At 41.8% G+C, this 13,499-nt stretch overlaps 1 protein-coding gene across 1 annotated transcript in view; it reads left to right on the top strand.

Annotated features, from left to right (window-relative positions):
- The window catches only part of LOC106508237, a 58,787-nt gene that overhangs the window by 21,831 nt on the left and 23,457 nt on the right, over window positions 1-13,499 (top strand). The window contains exons 4-5 of the mRNA XM_021079858.1: window positions 1,709-1,827; window positions 2,397-2,562. Of these exons, the coding sequence (XP_020935517.1) occupies window positions 1,709-1,827; window positions 2,397-2,562 (285 nt within the window). The remainder of the gene's footprint in view (window positions 1-1,708; window positions 1,828-2,396; window positions 2,563-13,499) is intronic.

Below are 13,499 nucleotides of genomic sequence, written 5' to 3'. Positions count from 1 at the left end.
CAATCAGAACAAGGGGATATTTACTCGTTTTGAGAAGTATTTCTCAAAGAAGGTGTCCTGAAACACCCCCTGCTACAGGGTGGCCACATAGACTGGACTCCTTCCCCAGAGAGCAGATAGATATGCATTGAAGTCCTGGACCTTTCTGACTGTCCCAATGCAGCACTGCTGGGTGGATAAGTCTCTGCAGTTCTAAGGCTGATGAATACAAAGCCCGCTTGCCTTATGGGAAATATGAGGAACATTTTTCTTTTTCTTTTTCTGTCTTTTGTTTTGTTTTTAGGGCCACACCTGAGACATGTGGAAGTTCCCAGGCTACGGGTTGAATCAGAGCTGCAGCTGTCGGCCTAACACCACAGCCACAGCCCCGTGGGATCCGATCCGTGTCTGCCACCTATACTGCAGCTCAGGGCAATGCCAGATCCTTAGCCCACTGAGCGAGGCCAGGGATCAAACCCACATCCTGATGGATACTACTCAGATTCGTTACCACTGAGCCACAATGAGAACTCCTAAGGTACATTTTTCAATATCACCTTTATTTATCTTTTTTAGGGCCGCACCTGCGACATATGGAGATTCCCAGGCTAGGGGTCTAATTGGAGTTGTACTTGCCAGCCTACACCACAACCACAGCAATGCAGGATCTGAGCCACGTCTGTGACCTACACCACAGCTTGCGGCAACGCCATATCCTTAGCAAACTGAGCAAGGTCAGGGATTGAACCTGCATCCTCATGGATGCTAGTCAGATTCGTTAACCACTGAGCCATGACGGGAACTCCTCAATATCACCTTTAAAAGAAATAAAGTTGACGTATTTTTCTCATTTCTTAGTTGGAGTCAAGATATGTAAAGGGTGTGTTTGGGAGGCCCCTTAAAGACTTGAGCATTTTGGAGAAGACCATAGAATAGTTTGGGAGCCAGTGAGACACAGAAAAGAGAAGATCTATTCATAGGCACACCCCTGGGGGCAGAGTAAATGCCTCCTCCTTAAGGACAGCTTGCTTCCAGAACTTTGGACAGAGAGACCCTGGGCTGTGCAACCTGTTCGTTCTTCCAGCCTCACTCATCAGTTAAGTGATGCTCTAGAGGAGCGAGTGTATAGGGAGTTACATGGGTTTGGTCCTGGATGTCCCTCCACATGGAAGAAAATATGAGAATGGAGGCTAAGAATTCCCCAGGAAAAATCAATGTATGGTTCAATTGACTTAGGCTTTTTCCTGCTAAATGGTGTGATATTTTAGGTTTGCCTCCCTGAAATAACAGATTTCTTAAATTGACATTATGGTATATGTAGCTAGATCATTCAGTGACACGACTACAGAGAGTATTTTATTTCTCTGCCACAGATGGCTAATTGCTTGACATGGCCTGTGATATTACACGTTCACCTTCAGAGGGAGGGTTAGCTTATTTTCGAGAATCCTAGGATACTTCCCTGGGTCTCTGTGTACTGATAATACGCCCCTACTGTCTCTTTAAAGCAAACACAATTCCTGAAGAAAGGCACATGTTTCGTCCCTCTACATTGGACAGATTTTCACCAGTTCTCAGGATCCCAGGCTCTTGCCTCTAATTAGTATGTTTTCTCAAACGGCAGCCTGAACAGCTAAGGTGTTTTGCGTTAAGCTAAAGATGGAGGTGGGGGGTGGGTGTGGGTGTGAAGAAGTGTGCTGAGTTACCGTGAATGAGGACCTGCGTCTAGCAGTTACCGTAGAAACGTGACGTCAGTAAGGCGACCGTCACGACTTTTTAATGGAGACCGAAGCGGCCTGGCTAAGAGAACAGGTTTTGCCTTCAGGGGTTCGGGAGTGAGTTGGAAGAGTGGGTACCCACGGTGGGGGCTGGGCCTCCCTGGGGTGTGGGGAGACAAAGGGGTCTACGTTCAAGTCGCCTCTTTCCCGCTTTGGGGCTCGATGCCCGGGCTGTCTCGACGGTAGAGCTATTGGGGTCCCGCCTGGCCCCAGTGAGTGCGGTGTCCTGCGCTGGAGCCACTTTCCTTCTAGAGGCAGGGGCGCGGCGGGTGAGACAGGTCCCCTCTCTGAGCCTCAGCGTCCCCCCTCTGTACAATGGGGATAAGAGTGCTGAACCCACAGGGTCGCTGAGAGCATTCAGTGATAACACAGGAGTAAGCCTGTGGCCCTGTGGTTATTGCGGGGTCGTGAGTGCCTGTATGAATTCAGGCCACTTCTTATTCCTTATTAACTTTCTTGTTACGGGACAAACGAGCAAAGGAGAAGAGAAAGGCCCTGGTGAGAAGTTCATTGTAACTTCTGCTTGTTATGATCAGGATCCAATTGTATCAGTGTCTCTAACCCAGTGCTTAGCACGGTGTGGGGCACAGTTACACCAGTAAAGCATGGTGACTGCTGGATCTCTCCCACCCTGTGCAGCTCCTCAGGCCGGTGGCCGAGCTCATATCAAGTGTCTGAAGGAAGCAGGCTGTGAGAGTCTGTGTCCAGAGGGCGGCTGGAGCTTCTACTCCAGATTCAAGGGCAGTGGTCCTGAGGAGACCCCAATGGTTCACACGTCTTTGGTGGGATCTGATTCCTGGTTCAAGTGAGTTCACAGATCTGAACAAAAGCATGTTGTGGAAAAGCTACTGTGAGGTTCACAGACTATACTTTTAAGATGTTTAGCAGGTGGAATGTCATTCCATCAGCAGCTCCATGCTTTGTAGTATCCCTTCCGACCCATCTGAGAGAAGCCTTTTTTTTTTTTTTTGGCTGAAAAGCAATGGATTGTCCAATTGGGAAGGAAGTTGGTCTTTAACATTCATTTGTAATAAATATACCCACATTATTCTCAGCTTATAAATAATAATCAGTGATTCCCTTGTCTCTCTCAGATGGGTGTGGAAATATGCAGTAGTTAGATCTTCCTAATAATTTAACATTGTAATGTAGATTCTTCCCTGGTGACTATGGCTTTTCCCCCCCTTTTGTAATCGTATTTTAAAAAGAACCAGACAGTTTCCAAGTTTTAGTTTAAAATGTCAATGATAGGAGTTCCCGTCGTGGTGCAGCGGAAATGAATCCAACTAGGAACCATGAGGTTGCGGGTTCGATCCCTGGCCTTGCTCAGTGGGTTCAAGATCTGGCATTGCTGGGGCTGTGGTGTAGGCCAGCAGCTGTAGCTCTGATTCGACCCCTAGCCTGGGAACCTCCATATGCCGAGGGTGCGGCCCTAAAAAGAAAAAAAAAAAAGTCAATGATAGAACTTATTTTTTTTAAAAAGCATTTGTTGGAGTTCTCTTGTGGCACAGCGGGTTGAGGATTTGGCTTTGTTCCTGCAGCATGGGTTTGATCCCTGGCCCAGGAGTTTCCACATGTCCTGGATGCGGCCAAAAAAAGAACCCTTCTCCCAAATAATGACACTCAGGTACATTCCCTGAAATAACCATGCGAGTTCTGTCTTAAATATCATTATGATTTTCCTGGGGTATAATATTTTTATTTCTGTACTTCAGAAGGAAATGGACATCAACTTTCCCTAAATATTTGGGTATATTTTATTGCAAATGGTTATTTTGTTTATATGTAGCATGGACCAATTTGATAAGACACAGTTAATATTACAAGAGCATAATTGTAAGAATTTTTCACCTGATTAATTGTATCAGAGGTTTATGAATATATAAATATATTTCAAATTTTTTATTGAAGTGTGGTTGATATACAATATACTGTGCATGTTTAAAATATATGCTAAGGCGATATATGTATGCACCTGTGAATCCAGTACTATAGTCAATATAATGAACATATCCATCACCTCGAAAATCTTTCTCATGCCCCTTAGTAATCTTCCCACCTAGCTCTCTCCTGCCTCTTCACTTCACCCTACCTCGTTCCTACACAACCACTGATCTTTTGTCACCATAGATTAGTTTTCCTTTCCTGTGATGTAGAAATATTCTATTATGTGGATATGCCATAGTTTGTTCTATCCATTCACCTGTTAATAGATATTTGAGTTGTTTCCAATTTGGGGCTTTTGTAAATGAACTTTCTGTGAACATTTGTATATAATTCTTTGCTTGGTCATGTGATTTCTCTAAGTAAATACCTAGAAGAACAATGATGGGTTCATAAGATAGTTGTAAGGTTGACTTTGTGAGAAACTGCAAAACTTTTTTCCTAAGTAGTCACATCATTTTTTTTATTGCCCCCAGCAATGTATGAAATATGCGAGTTCTGTCTTCCACAACCTTGCCAATACTTGGTATGGTCAGTCTTTCTAATTTTGGACTTTTTCGGAAAGAGGTAGTCTTATAATGCTCAATTATATTTCCTAATGACTAGTGTTGAGCATCTTTTCATGTGCTTATTTGACATCTGTGTATCTGAGGTAAAGTATCTGTGCAAATCTTTTGTCTACTTATTTATTGGAGTCTCTCTTTCCCTCTTATTGACCATTGTGAGATTTTAAATTCTGGACAGCAGATACATGAATTGCAAATATTTTCTCTCAATCATTCAGTGGCTTATCTTTTATTTTTTTCTTTTTTGGCAGCCCCAAGGCATATGGAGTTCCCAGGAAGGGATAAGATCCAAGTGGCAGCTGTGACCTAAGCCAGTGCTATGGCAATGCTGATCCTTAACCCACTATGCCCTGCTGGGGATTTAACCTGCCGTCCCAGTGCTTCCAAGACACCATTGATCCCATTGCACCACAGCGGGAACTCCAGTGGCTTATCTTTTAATTCTCTCAGCAGTGTTTCTGGAAGAACAGAAATTTTAATTTTGTGGAAATTTACTGCATGAATTTTTTCATTTATGATTTTGCTTTTGCTTTTAATGTCATATCTAAGAAGTCTTCACCTAACCTAAAGTCAAAAGGATTTTTCTACTGTAACATTTCTAGAATTTTTATTTTTTAGAACTTAAAATATAGTTTTAGCCTTTATATTTACATCAGTGATTCTTTTTGCGTTAACATTTACAGGTGGTGCATTATCATAGTTTAGTTTGGGCATATGAAGATCCACTTGTCTCAGTACCACTTGTCTCAGTACCATTTGTTGAAAAGCCTCCTTTCTCCATTGAATTGCCTTTGTAGCTTTATTGAAAATCAGTTGTCCATATATGCATGGGTCTATTTCTGGACTTTTGATTTTGTTCCTTTGAGATATGCATATCTGCCTTCATCCCAATTCTAAACTGCCTTGATTGCTGTGGATTTATGAGTCTTGAAATAACATAGTGCTTATCCTTCAACTTTGGTTTTTTTTTTCTTTGCTTTTTTGGGGCCGCACCTATGGCATATGAAAGTCCCTAGGTTAGGCATTGAATGGGAGCTGCAGCTTACACCACACCCATGTTAACATCAGATCCAAGCTGCATCTGCAACCTACGCAGAAGCTTGCAGCAACACTGGATCCTTAACCCACTGATCGAGGCCAGGGATCGAACCCCAGTCCTCATGGATACTAGTCGGGTTTGTAACCTGCTGAGCCACAACGGGAGCTCCTGTTCTTTTTTTTCATAGTTGTTTTTCATAGACTAGGCTCTTTGTATTTTCACATGACTTTTAGAATAATCCTGTAGATTTATTTTTAAAAATATGTACAGTAGGATTTTTATTGGGATTGCATGGACTCAATCTATAGATCATTTTGGGGGGAATAGACATCTTAACAATAGTACTGAGTCTTCTGACCCAGTAGGATGATCCATCCCTCCATTTATATAGGCCTGCTTTAATTTTTCTCAGCACTGTTTTGCGGTATTCAGAAGTTAGACCTTGAACATTTACGGACATAGATGTGCAACATAGATTATCTCTATATCTCTTTTTTCTTCTGGCCATGCCCGTGGCATGTGGAAGTTCCTGGGCCAGGGATGGAACCCACGCCACAGCAGCAGCCCAAGCCACAGAAGTGATAACATCGGATCCTTAACTCACTGCGCCAGAAGAGAACTCCTAGTTCATACTTTTTAATGCTATTATCATGGTAATATTTTTATTGAAATTTCTGTATTACATTTTTCGCTGAAATGTCGGTAGCCAAATGTTGCTGGGGAATCTTTCTGATTGAAAGCACTGGTTACACTATGGAAAAGATACTTGATTCTTAACACCTATATTAGTCAGGGTTCTTTAGAAAAAGAGAACCACAAGTTCCCATTGTGGTCAGAGGTTCAGGACCTGACTTAATATCTGGGAGGACTCGGGTTCAATCCCTGGCCTTGCTTAGTGGGTTAAGGATCCAGTGTTTCTGCGAGCTGCAGTATAGGTCGCAGATGTGGCTCAAATCTGGCATTGTCATGGCTCTGGTGTAGGCCTGCAGCTGCAGCTCCAATTTGACCCCTAGCCTGGGAACTTCCATATTCCTTGGGTGCGGCTGTAAAAAGAAAAAAAAAAAAAAGAGAACTAATAGCATGTTTATAGATAGATATTTATTTTAAGGAATTGACTCATTAGTTTGTGGAGTTGATGGGGGAATCTGACAGGCTGGAGACTCAGGAAAGAGTTATAGTTGGAGTCTTAGGGGAAGTCTCCTGGAGAGTCACGAGGAGCTGGTGTTGTAAATAAAGTTCAAAGGTGCTTAATTGTGATCCCATGTAGGAAAGCAATCAGTGGTTGTCAGTGGGAGGGAAAGGCCACAGCACCTTCCAGTAATTATATTAATAGACATACCCCAGCTATCAGAGACCTCTGCATTTTAGACATTTAATTAATAGTATGCAAACATCAAATGTTTAGGTCAGGATTTTTCCAAGTGTGGTCCATGGACCACTTCATCAAAATTGTCCAGGGGTGCTTGATAAAACAGCAGAGTCCTGGAGTTCCCCTTGTGGCTCAGCGGTTAAGAAACCAACATAGTGTCCATGAGGCTGCGGGTCTGATCCCTGGCCTCACTCAGTGGGTTAAGGATCTGGCATTGCTGCAAATGGCAGCACAGTTCACAGATGTGGTTGAATCTGGCGTTGCTGTGGCTATAGTGTAGGCTGGCCGCTGCAGCCCTGATTCAGCCCCTAGCCTGGGAACTTCCATATGCTGCATGTGGGGCCCTAAAAAAGTGGGTGGGGGGGGAAGAAACATCAGAGTCCTGGGCTTACCTAGGTTTGCTGTATCTAAAATAGAGAGATGGACTGGGAGGTGTGTACATGTTGCTTCATGTCTTCTGTTGGTTGTGGTTTCATCCAATTTTGAAAAGTACTGCTGTGGATTTGCAGGAAGGTGGTGGTAAAATTTTAAATCTTTTAATGTGTAATTTTGGTGTCAATTTCTCTTGCAACTCAGCTTTAAATATCTGCATGTGGTCTCTGTAGGTCAAAAGGGGAATAATTCTTTCTTTTCAGTAATACTTAGCGTTTTAGAGGGGAGGGAGTGCAATAATTTCCTCAGGTTGCCATGATAAAGTACTGCAAGTTGGGTGGCTTAAACAATAGAAATATATTGTCTCACATTTCTGGAGGCGAGAAGTCTGAAATCAAGGTTCCATGCTCCTTCTGAAACCAGTTGGGGAATCTATCTGTGCTGCTTTTTAGCTTCTAGTGGTTTGCTGACCATCTTTACATTTCTTGGCTTGGCGCTATATAACTCCAGCCTCTGCCTGCATTGTCACATGGTGTTAACACTGTTCTTCTGTCTTCACTTGGCTGTCTTCTTATAAGGACCAGTCACATTGGTTTAGGGACCACCCTACTCCAGTATGACCTCTCCTTGACTAACTACACCTGCAACCAACCATAGTTCCAAGTAAGGTTATCTTCCGAGGTACTGAGGGTTAAGACTTCCAACCTATCTTTTTTGGGGTGACATAATTCAACCCATAATACTCACTGAACTAGTCACTGGGGATGCGACACAGTCAGCAAAACAGGAGCTTTTATTTTAATTTGGGAAAACTGGCAATAAGCGGGGAAACAAATCAGTTTGTGGGGCCATTTTATATGGGAATAAATGGTTGCAACAAAATAAAAGCCACTGAGTAGAAAATGACCAGGACAGGGATTGTGGTAGATGGGGTTGTCAGTGAAGGTCTTTCTCAGGAGGTGATATTTGAGCTGAGTCCCAAATGACAAGCTTTTTTTTTTTTTTTTTTTTTTTTTTTTTTTTTTTTTTTTTTTGGCCGCACCTGTAGCATATGGAAATTCCCCGCTAGGGACTGAATCTGAGCCTCAGCTGCGACCTACACTACAGCTGTGGCAATGCTGGATCCTTGAACTCACTGCAACAGCATGGGGATTGAACCTGCACCTCTTCAGTGACCCTAGCCACTACTCTAATAATCTGAACTTCCATGTACTTATGAAAAATCCAGCATTTGTTGAACTGGTATTGTGTGGTATTGTGTTTTCATGCAGTAACTCAATGCTCAAAACAACAACCCATGAAGTAAGGACAATTATTTTCCTTACCTTACAGAAGAGGAAACTGAAGAGCAGAGAGGTTCTTTCATTTTCCCAGGGTACAGAGAGAGTCTGCTATCCACTGCAGTAGGATTCTAAACATTATGTGATTCCTAACTTTATCCGTGTAGAAACCAAAACACAAGGCAATATTTTTGCTGTGAACTTCTCTGGTCAGTACTGTATAATTGCGGTTTTGCAGATGAGGCAATCGAGTGACTATACGGTGAAGTCAAAGTGTGCAAATTCATACCATTTGTAAGTGGAGAACTAGTGTTAGACCTGGTCTGTCTCCAGAGCCCTAACTGCTAACTAGTGCACTTAGGAAGAAGAAAGGCATTTGTTGAACTAGGTCAGCCCATGTTGGGTAATATTAGATGGAAACTATGCTTCAGTAGGCATTTGTGCATATACAGACCATATTTCTTTAACAGAAAATGTGGAGATAATAATTATAAAAATGTAAAAAGTCATAATCATCATGGTTATTATGCGTGAGACAATTTGATAGTTCCCAGCTTTTTCATTTTTGTTGTTCTTATGGGCATGTAGTGGTATGTCATGGTGGTTATAAATTTAATTTCTCTGAAATCTTAGTCACTTTTCATCCAGATGTCTTCCTCTTTTTTTTTCCTTTTTTTTTTTTTTTGGCTGCACCTATGGCATGCAGATGTTTGAGGACCAAGGATTGAAACTGTGACACAGTGGTGACTCAAGCCACAGCAGTGACAATGTCAGATGCTTAACTCCTTGAGCCACCAGGGAACTCCTGTCCTCTTTTTAAAATCTCCATTGATTTACTTAACAAACTAGATCTTTTCCCAGTGAAGTATGCATTTTGGAATATGCTGAGTGAATCGTTATTGTTCTGTTTGTTCTGTTCCCCTGGCCAGTTCCTTTAAACTGGTAATTACTATGGAATTCCCATTGTGGTGCAATGGAAACGACTCCAACTAGTAACCATGAGGTTTCAGGTTCGATCCCTAGCCTTGCTTGGTGGGTTAAGGAGCCAGTGTTGCTGTGAGCTATGGTGTAGGTCACAGATGCAGCTCGAATCCTGCGTTGCTCTGGCTGTGGCATGGGCCGGCAGGTGTAGCTCTGATTTGACCCCTAGCCTGGGAACCTCCATATGCTGTGGGTACAGCCCTAAAAAGCAAAAAATAAGTAAAATAAAATAAACTGGTAATTACTGCACATATGGAGGCTTGCTGGGATTCAGATTTGTGGAAAGAGTACCTGAGATGTGTTGTTGTGCTTCCTGTAGCCCTTCATCAGGAGCCTGGTCATGTCTGGTTGTCTCTCCTCCTATGTCCTTGCGGCTGATCAGTGGGTCCACCTATCCATCCATTATGAAGTGTCCCATCTGCCTTTTAACTCATGGCTTATGTAGCCTCTTAAAGGCTATGGCCTAGATCTATATTTCATTAATGATTGCAAAGGGTGATGTTACTTCTTTTCTTTTCTTTTTTTTTTTTTTTTGGCCGTGCCTATAGCATGTGGAGGTTCCTGGACCAGAGATCAAACCCATGCCACAGCAATGAAAACCCACTTGGCTACCAGGTAACTACTCTTTTGCATTTATTAGCTGGCATTCTTCTATAAAACAAACTTCCCCTTCTCAACTGTGAGGTTACACTGAGGTCTGGTTGATGACATCAAAGAGGAGGATTAATGCTTAATTCATTTGCACTATTTCAACTTTTCAAAATAGTGAGTTGTTTCCCTGGGACCCTCTGAAGGTGAACATTGAGTTGGTTTTGTTTTTTTTTCTTTTTCTTTTAGAGTGTCATCAGACTCTAGGTGTTCATATGTTTGACGTTTGACGTTTAAGTCCATTCCAGTCATTAATTTTTTTTTTTTTTTTTTTGCTTTTTAGGTCTGCACCCAGGCTAGGCGTCGAATCAGAGCTATAGCTGCCAGCCTACACCACAGCTCACGGCAACGCCAGATCCTTAACCCACTGAGCGAGGCCAGGGATTGAACCCTCAACCTCAGGGTTCCTAGTCGGATTCTTTAACCACTGAGCCATGACGGGAACTCCAGGTCATTAATATTTTTAATGTTCAAATTGTTCTATTTTTGGTCTGCGTGACAGTCTGGGTTGACTTCAGACTTTAGTTGGATGTTGTGTCTTTGACATGTGTTCTGGTATGAGTTTGGTTCAGACTTATCTGCTCCAGTCTATGCTTAGCCAGATAAGAATTGGCCATTTCTCCAAGGATGGCTGGTTCATTTTAGTGGAAAGTGTGTTTAATTGAATCTGGCTAGAGTTGGTCATTGTTTCTTGTTGTTACCTGAAGTCAGTAATTCTGCTTATGCGTTTAATGAGACTATGTATCATCTTCCATCCCAGGCTGCTCCTCTGTCACCTTATAGGTCACCATTTTTTTTAATCAGTTTACATTTTAACCTTCCAATTTAAAACATATCATCAATTATAATACGTATATTAGTTTTCTCAACCTGTTCGTAAATAAAAGGTGGCATATTCTATATCAGTGTTATGCAATAGAAATTTCTGCAGAAATGAAAATGCCCTGTATCTGTGTGTTCAGCATGGTAGCCACAGGTTACCTGTGGGTGTTGAGCACCTAAAATGTTGGCTATTGTGACTAAGGGACTGAATTTTTAATTTCATTACTATAACTAGTTTAAATAGCCATGTGTGTCTAGTGGCTACTGTATTAGGCAGCAGCAGCTCTACACATTTCTCTGCACTGGCCTTTTTTTCGCTATACAGTACATCCTGGAGATGACTCCACAGAGTCACATTGCAGAGAGGGAGCCCTCATTGACTCTGTAGCTACATAGTCTGCTAAGATGTAAATAGACCATAGGTTATCATCCAGCTCCCTGTTGGTGGTGGACTCTGTCTTGTTTCTAATCTTCTGCTGTTATGAATTTTTCTGTAAGGACTGACCTTGTGCTTATGCATTTTTATCTTTTGCATTGTTTCTTTGGGGTAGTTACTTAGAAGAGTGAATACTGGTTCTAAGGGGAAATATATTTTACTAATAATTTTACTAGATAGCATCAAACCCCATCCACAGGGATTGGCCCATTTCACAGAACTCCTGCACTGCCTGGGAAGCCTGTTTCCTCACTTACCATTTAGTGAGAAGTGGTAGTTATTATTTTTTTTTTCTTCGTGTCTCTTATCATGGGTTAGATTGAACCAGTTTACATGTTTAAGGACCTTTTTTTTGTTTTGGTGAAATACCTGTTAGTATCTACTGCCCCTTTTTCTTTCTCAGTGTTTTTGATGTTTTTTGATTCCCCTTTCCTCACTTTTTCATGAGCTCTCTACATTTTAGGGATATAAACCTTTGTTTGTACATAAGTTATAAATATTGTTTCCAATTTGTAATTTTCATTTTTTTGTTTTTGTTTTTTATTTTTATTTTTTTATTACTCAAATGAATTTATTGTAATTTTCATTTTATTATGCTTATATATTTTCCTTTTGCAATGTAATTTTTTTTGCAATTCAATTTTTAAAATTGTATCCTGGAGTTCCCATTGTGGCTCAGCAGATTAAGAACCCAACTAGTATCCATGAAGATGCAAGTTCAATCCCTGTCCTCACTCAGTGGGTTAAGGATCTCATTGATGCAAGCTGTGGTGTGGGTCACAGATACAGCTTTGATCCTGTGTTGCTGTGGTGTAGGCCAGCAGCTTCAGCTCTGATTCGACTCCTAGCCTGGGAACTTCCATATGCTGCAGGTGGAGCCCTAAAAAGAAAAAAAATAATAAATAATCTTTTCCCTAATTACTTTTGGATTTTTAGTCATAGTTGGAAACAATTTCTCACCAGCAGGTTATAGAGGAACTTCACTGGGGGTGTACTTCTGTGGACAGGAGAGGGAAGAGAGAGAGATGAGCATGCGGGGTGTCAGGCATAAGAGGAAGCCTGAGCGGAGGTCTTATCTTGCAAGGAATCTTTGAAAACCATCAGGAGACTTAGATGTTCAGATCAGGGTCCCAGTCTGGGCTTGTCTTTGAGTACTCAGTCTCCATACTTGCTGTTTCCTGTGGATCTGGGTCCAGGCCTCCATAACTTAAGTGAAGTAGAAATTCCCTGTCATCTCTGATGGACCCCCTCAGATGACTAAATTGGGGGGGGACCACCCACCTAGGGATAAGACAAGTGCAAAATCAGATCTGAAATCTATCACAGGACCTGGCCAAGAACTAAGGGAAAGTAACCCTCTAGTTCATTCCCAGGGGAGAACCAAGACTGAAACCACACAAGTGTTATTACCTCAGTGGTCACTGTCCTTCTGGAAGGGAAGTCCCCTCAGGAGAAAGTAGTAGCCTCATAGAGCTGTGCAAGAGGACAGAGGTGTGGGTTACATGTTGCCTCAGTTTCCCAAGTACAACCCCTTCCACCTCAGCCACATCATTTCCTGTTCAGATGCCAGGTTTCCAGGACTCGGGGTGAAGCTTGGACTAAACTTGTTTAGAATGGAGCCCCTTTGCAGCCATACCTTACCACCTCATGGGATGGCACTAACATCCATCCTGCTGCCTATGGATGTATGTCTCCAGGTACCCACATCTACAAATCAGGAGAGGGAAGGTGTGGGATACAGATGTGGAATTGGACTGACAGTTCCTGGTACACAGTAGGCATCTAATTCACATTTATTAAATAAATGAGTTGTAGGAGTAAGTGGAAAGTGAAATTATGTCTATGTCCTTGCATCCTTTTTATACACATGAATCCTTCAAAGAGCTCTAGGATCACACAACAGTTAATTTTTTTTTTTGATTCTTCAATATAGGCATCACACCATTCTAGGTGATGTGATAAACAAGACATTATAGACCTTACATTGTACCATGGAGAGAAATGGTTATTAATAATATAATTGTAGAACTATATTATTTAATTGTATAGTTTCATTATTTAATTATAATTATCATAAATTCTTTGATGGAGAGGAAGTCAGAATCAGGTCTAAGAAGACTTCAGCATTCCAAGAATGATGCCAAATGACCCCCTTCATGGTGGATTATGCACTTATTTACTATGAGATATACTTCTCCAGAGATTCCTTGTTTGTGTATCAATTGTAGACTTTTGGTTTGCAGTTATTCTGAAGTTTTGATATGAGTCTATATGTATATGAGATT

This window comes from Sus scrofa, chromosome X, assembly GCF_000003025.6.
Source record: "Sus scrofa isolate TJ Tabasco breed Duroc chromosome X, Sscrofa11.1, whole genome shotgun sequence".
NCBI classification, from domain to species: domain Eukaryota; kingdom Metazoa; phylum Chordata; class Mammalia; order Artiodactyla; family Suidae; genus Sus; species Sus scrofa.
The sequence above is the reverse complement of the archived record's forward strand: the minus strand, read 5'-3'. Positions and strand labels throughout refer to the sequence as shown.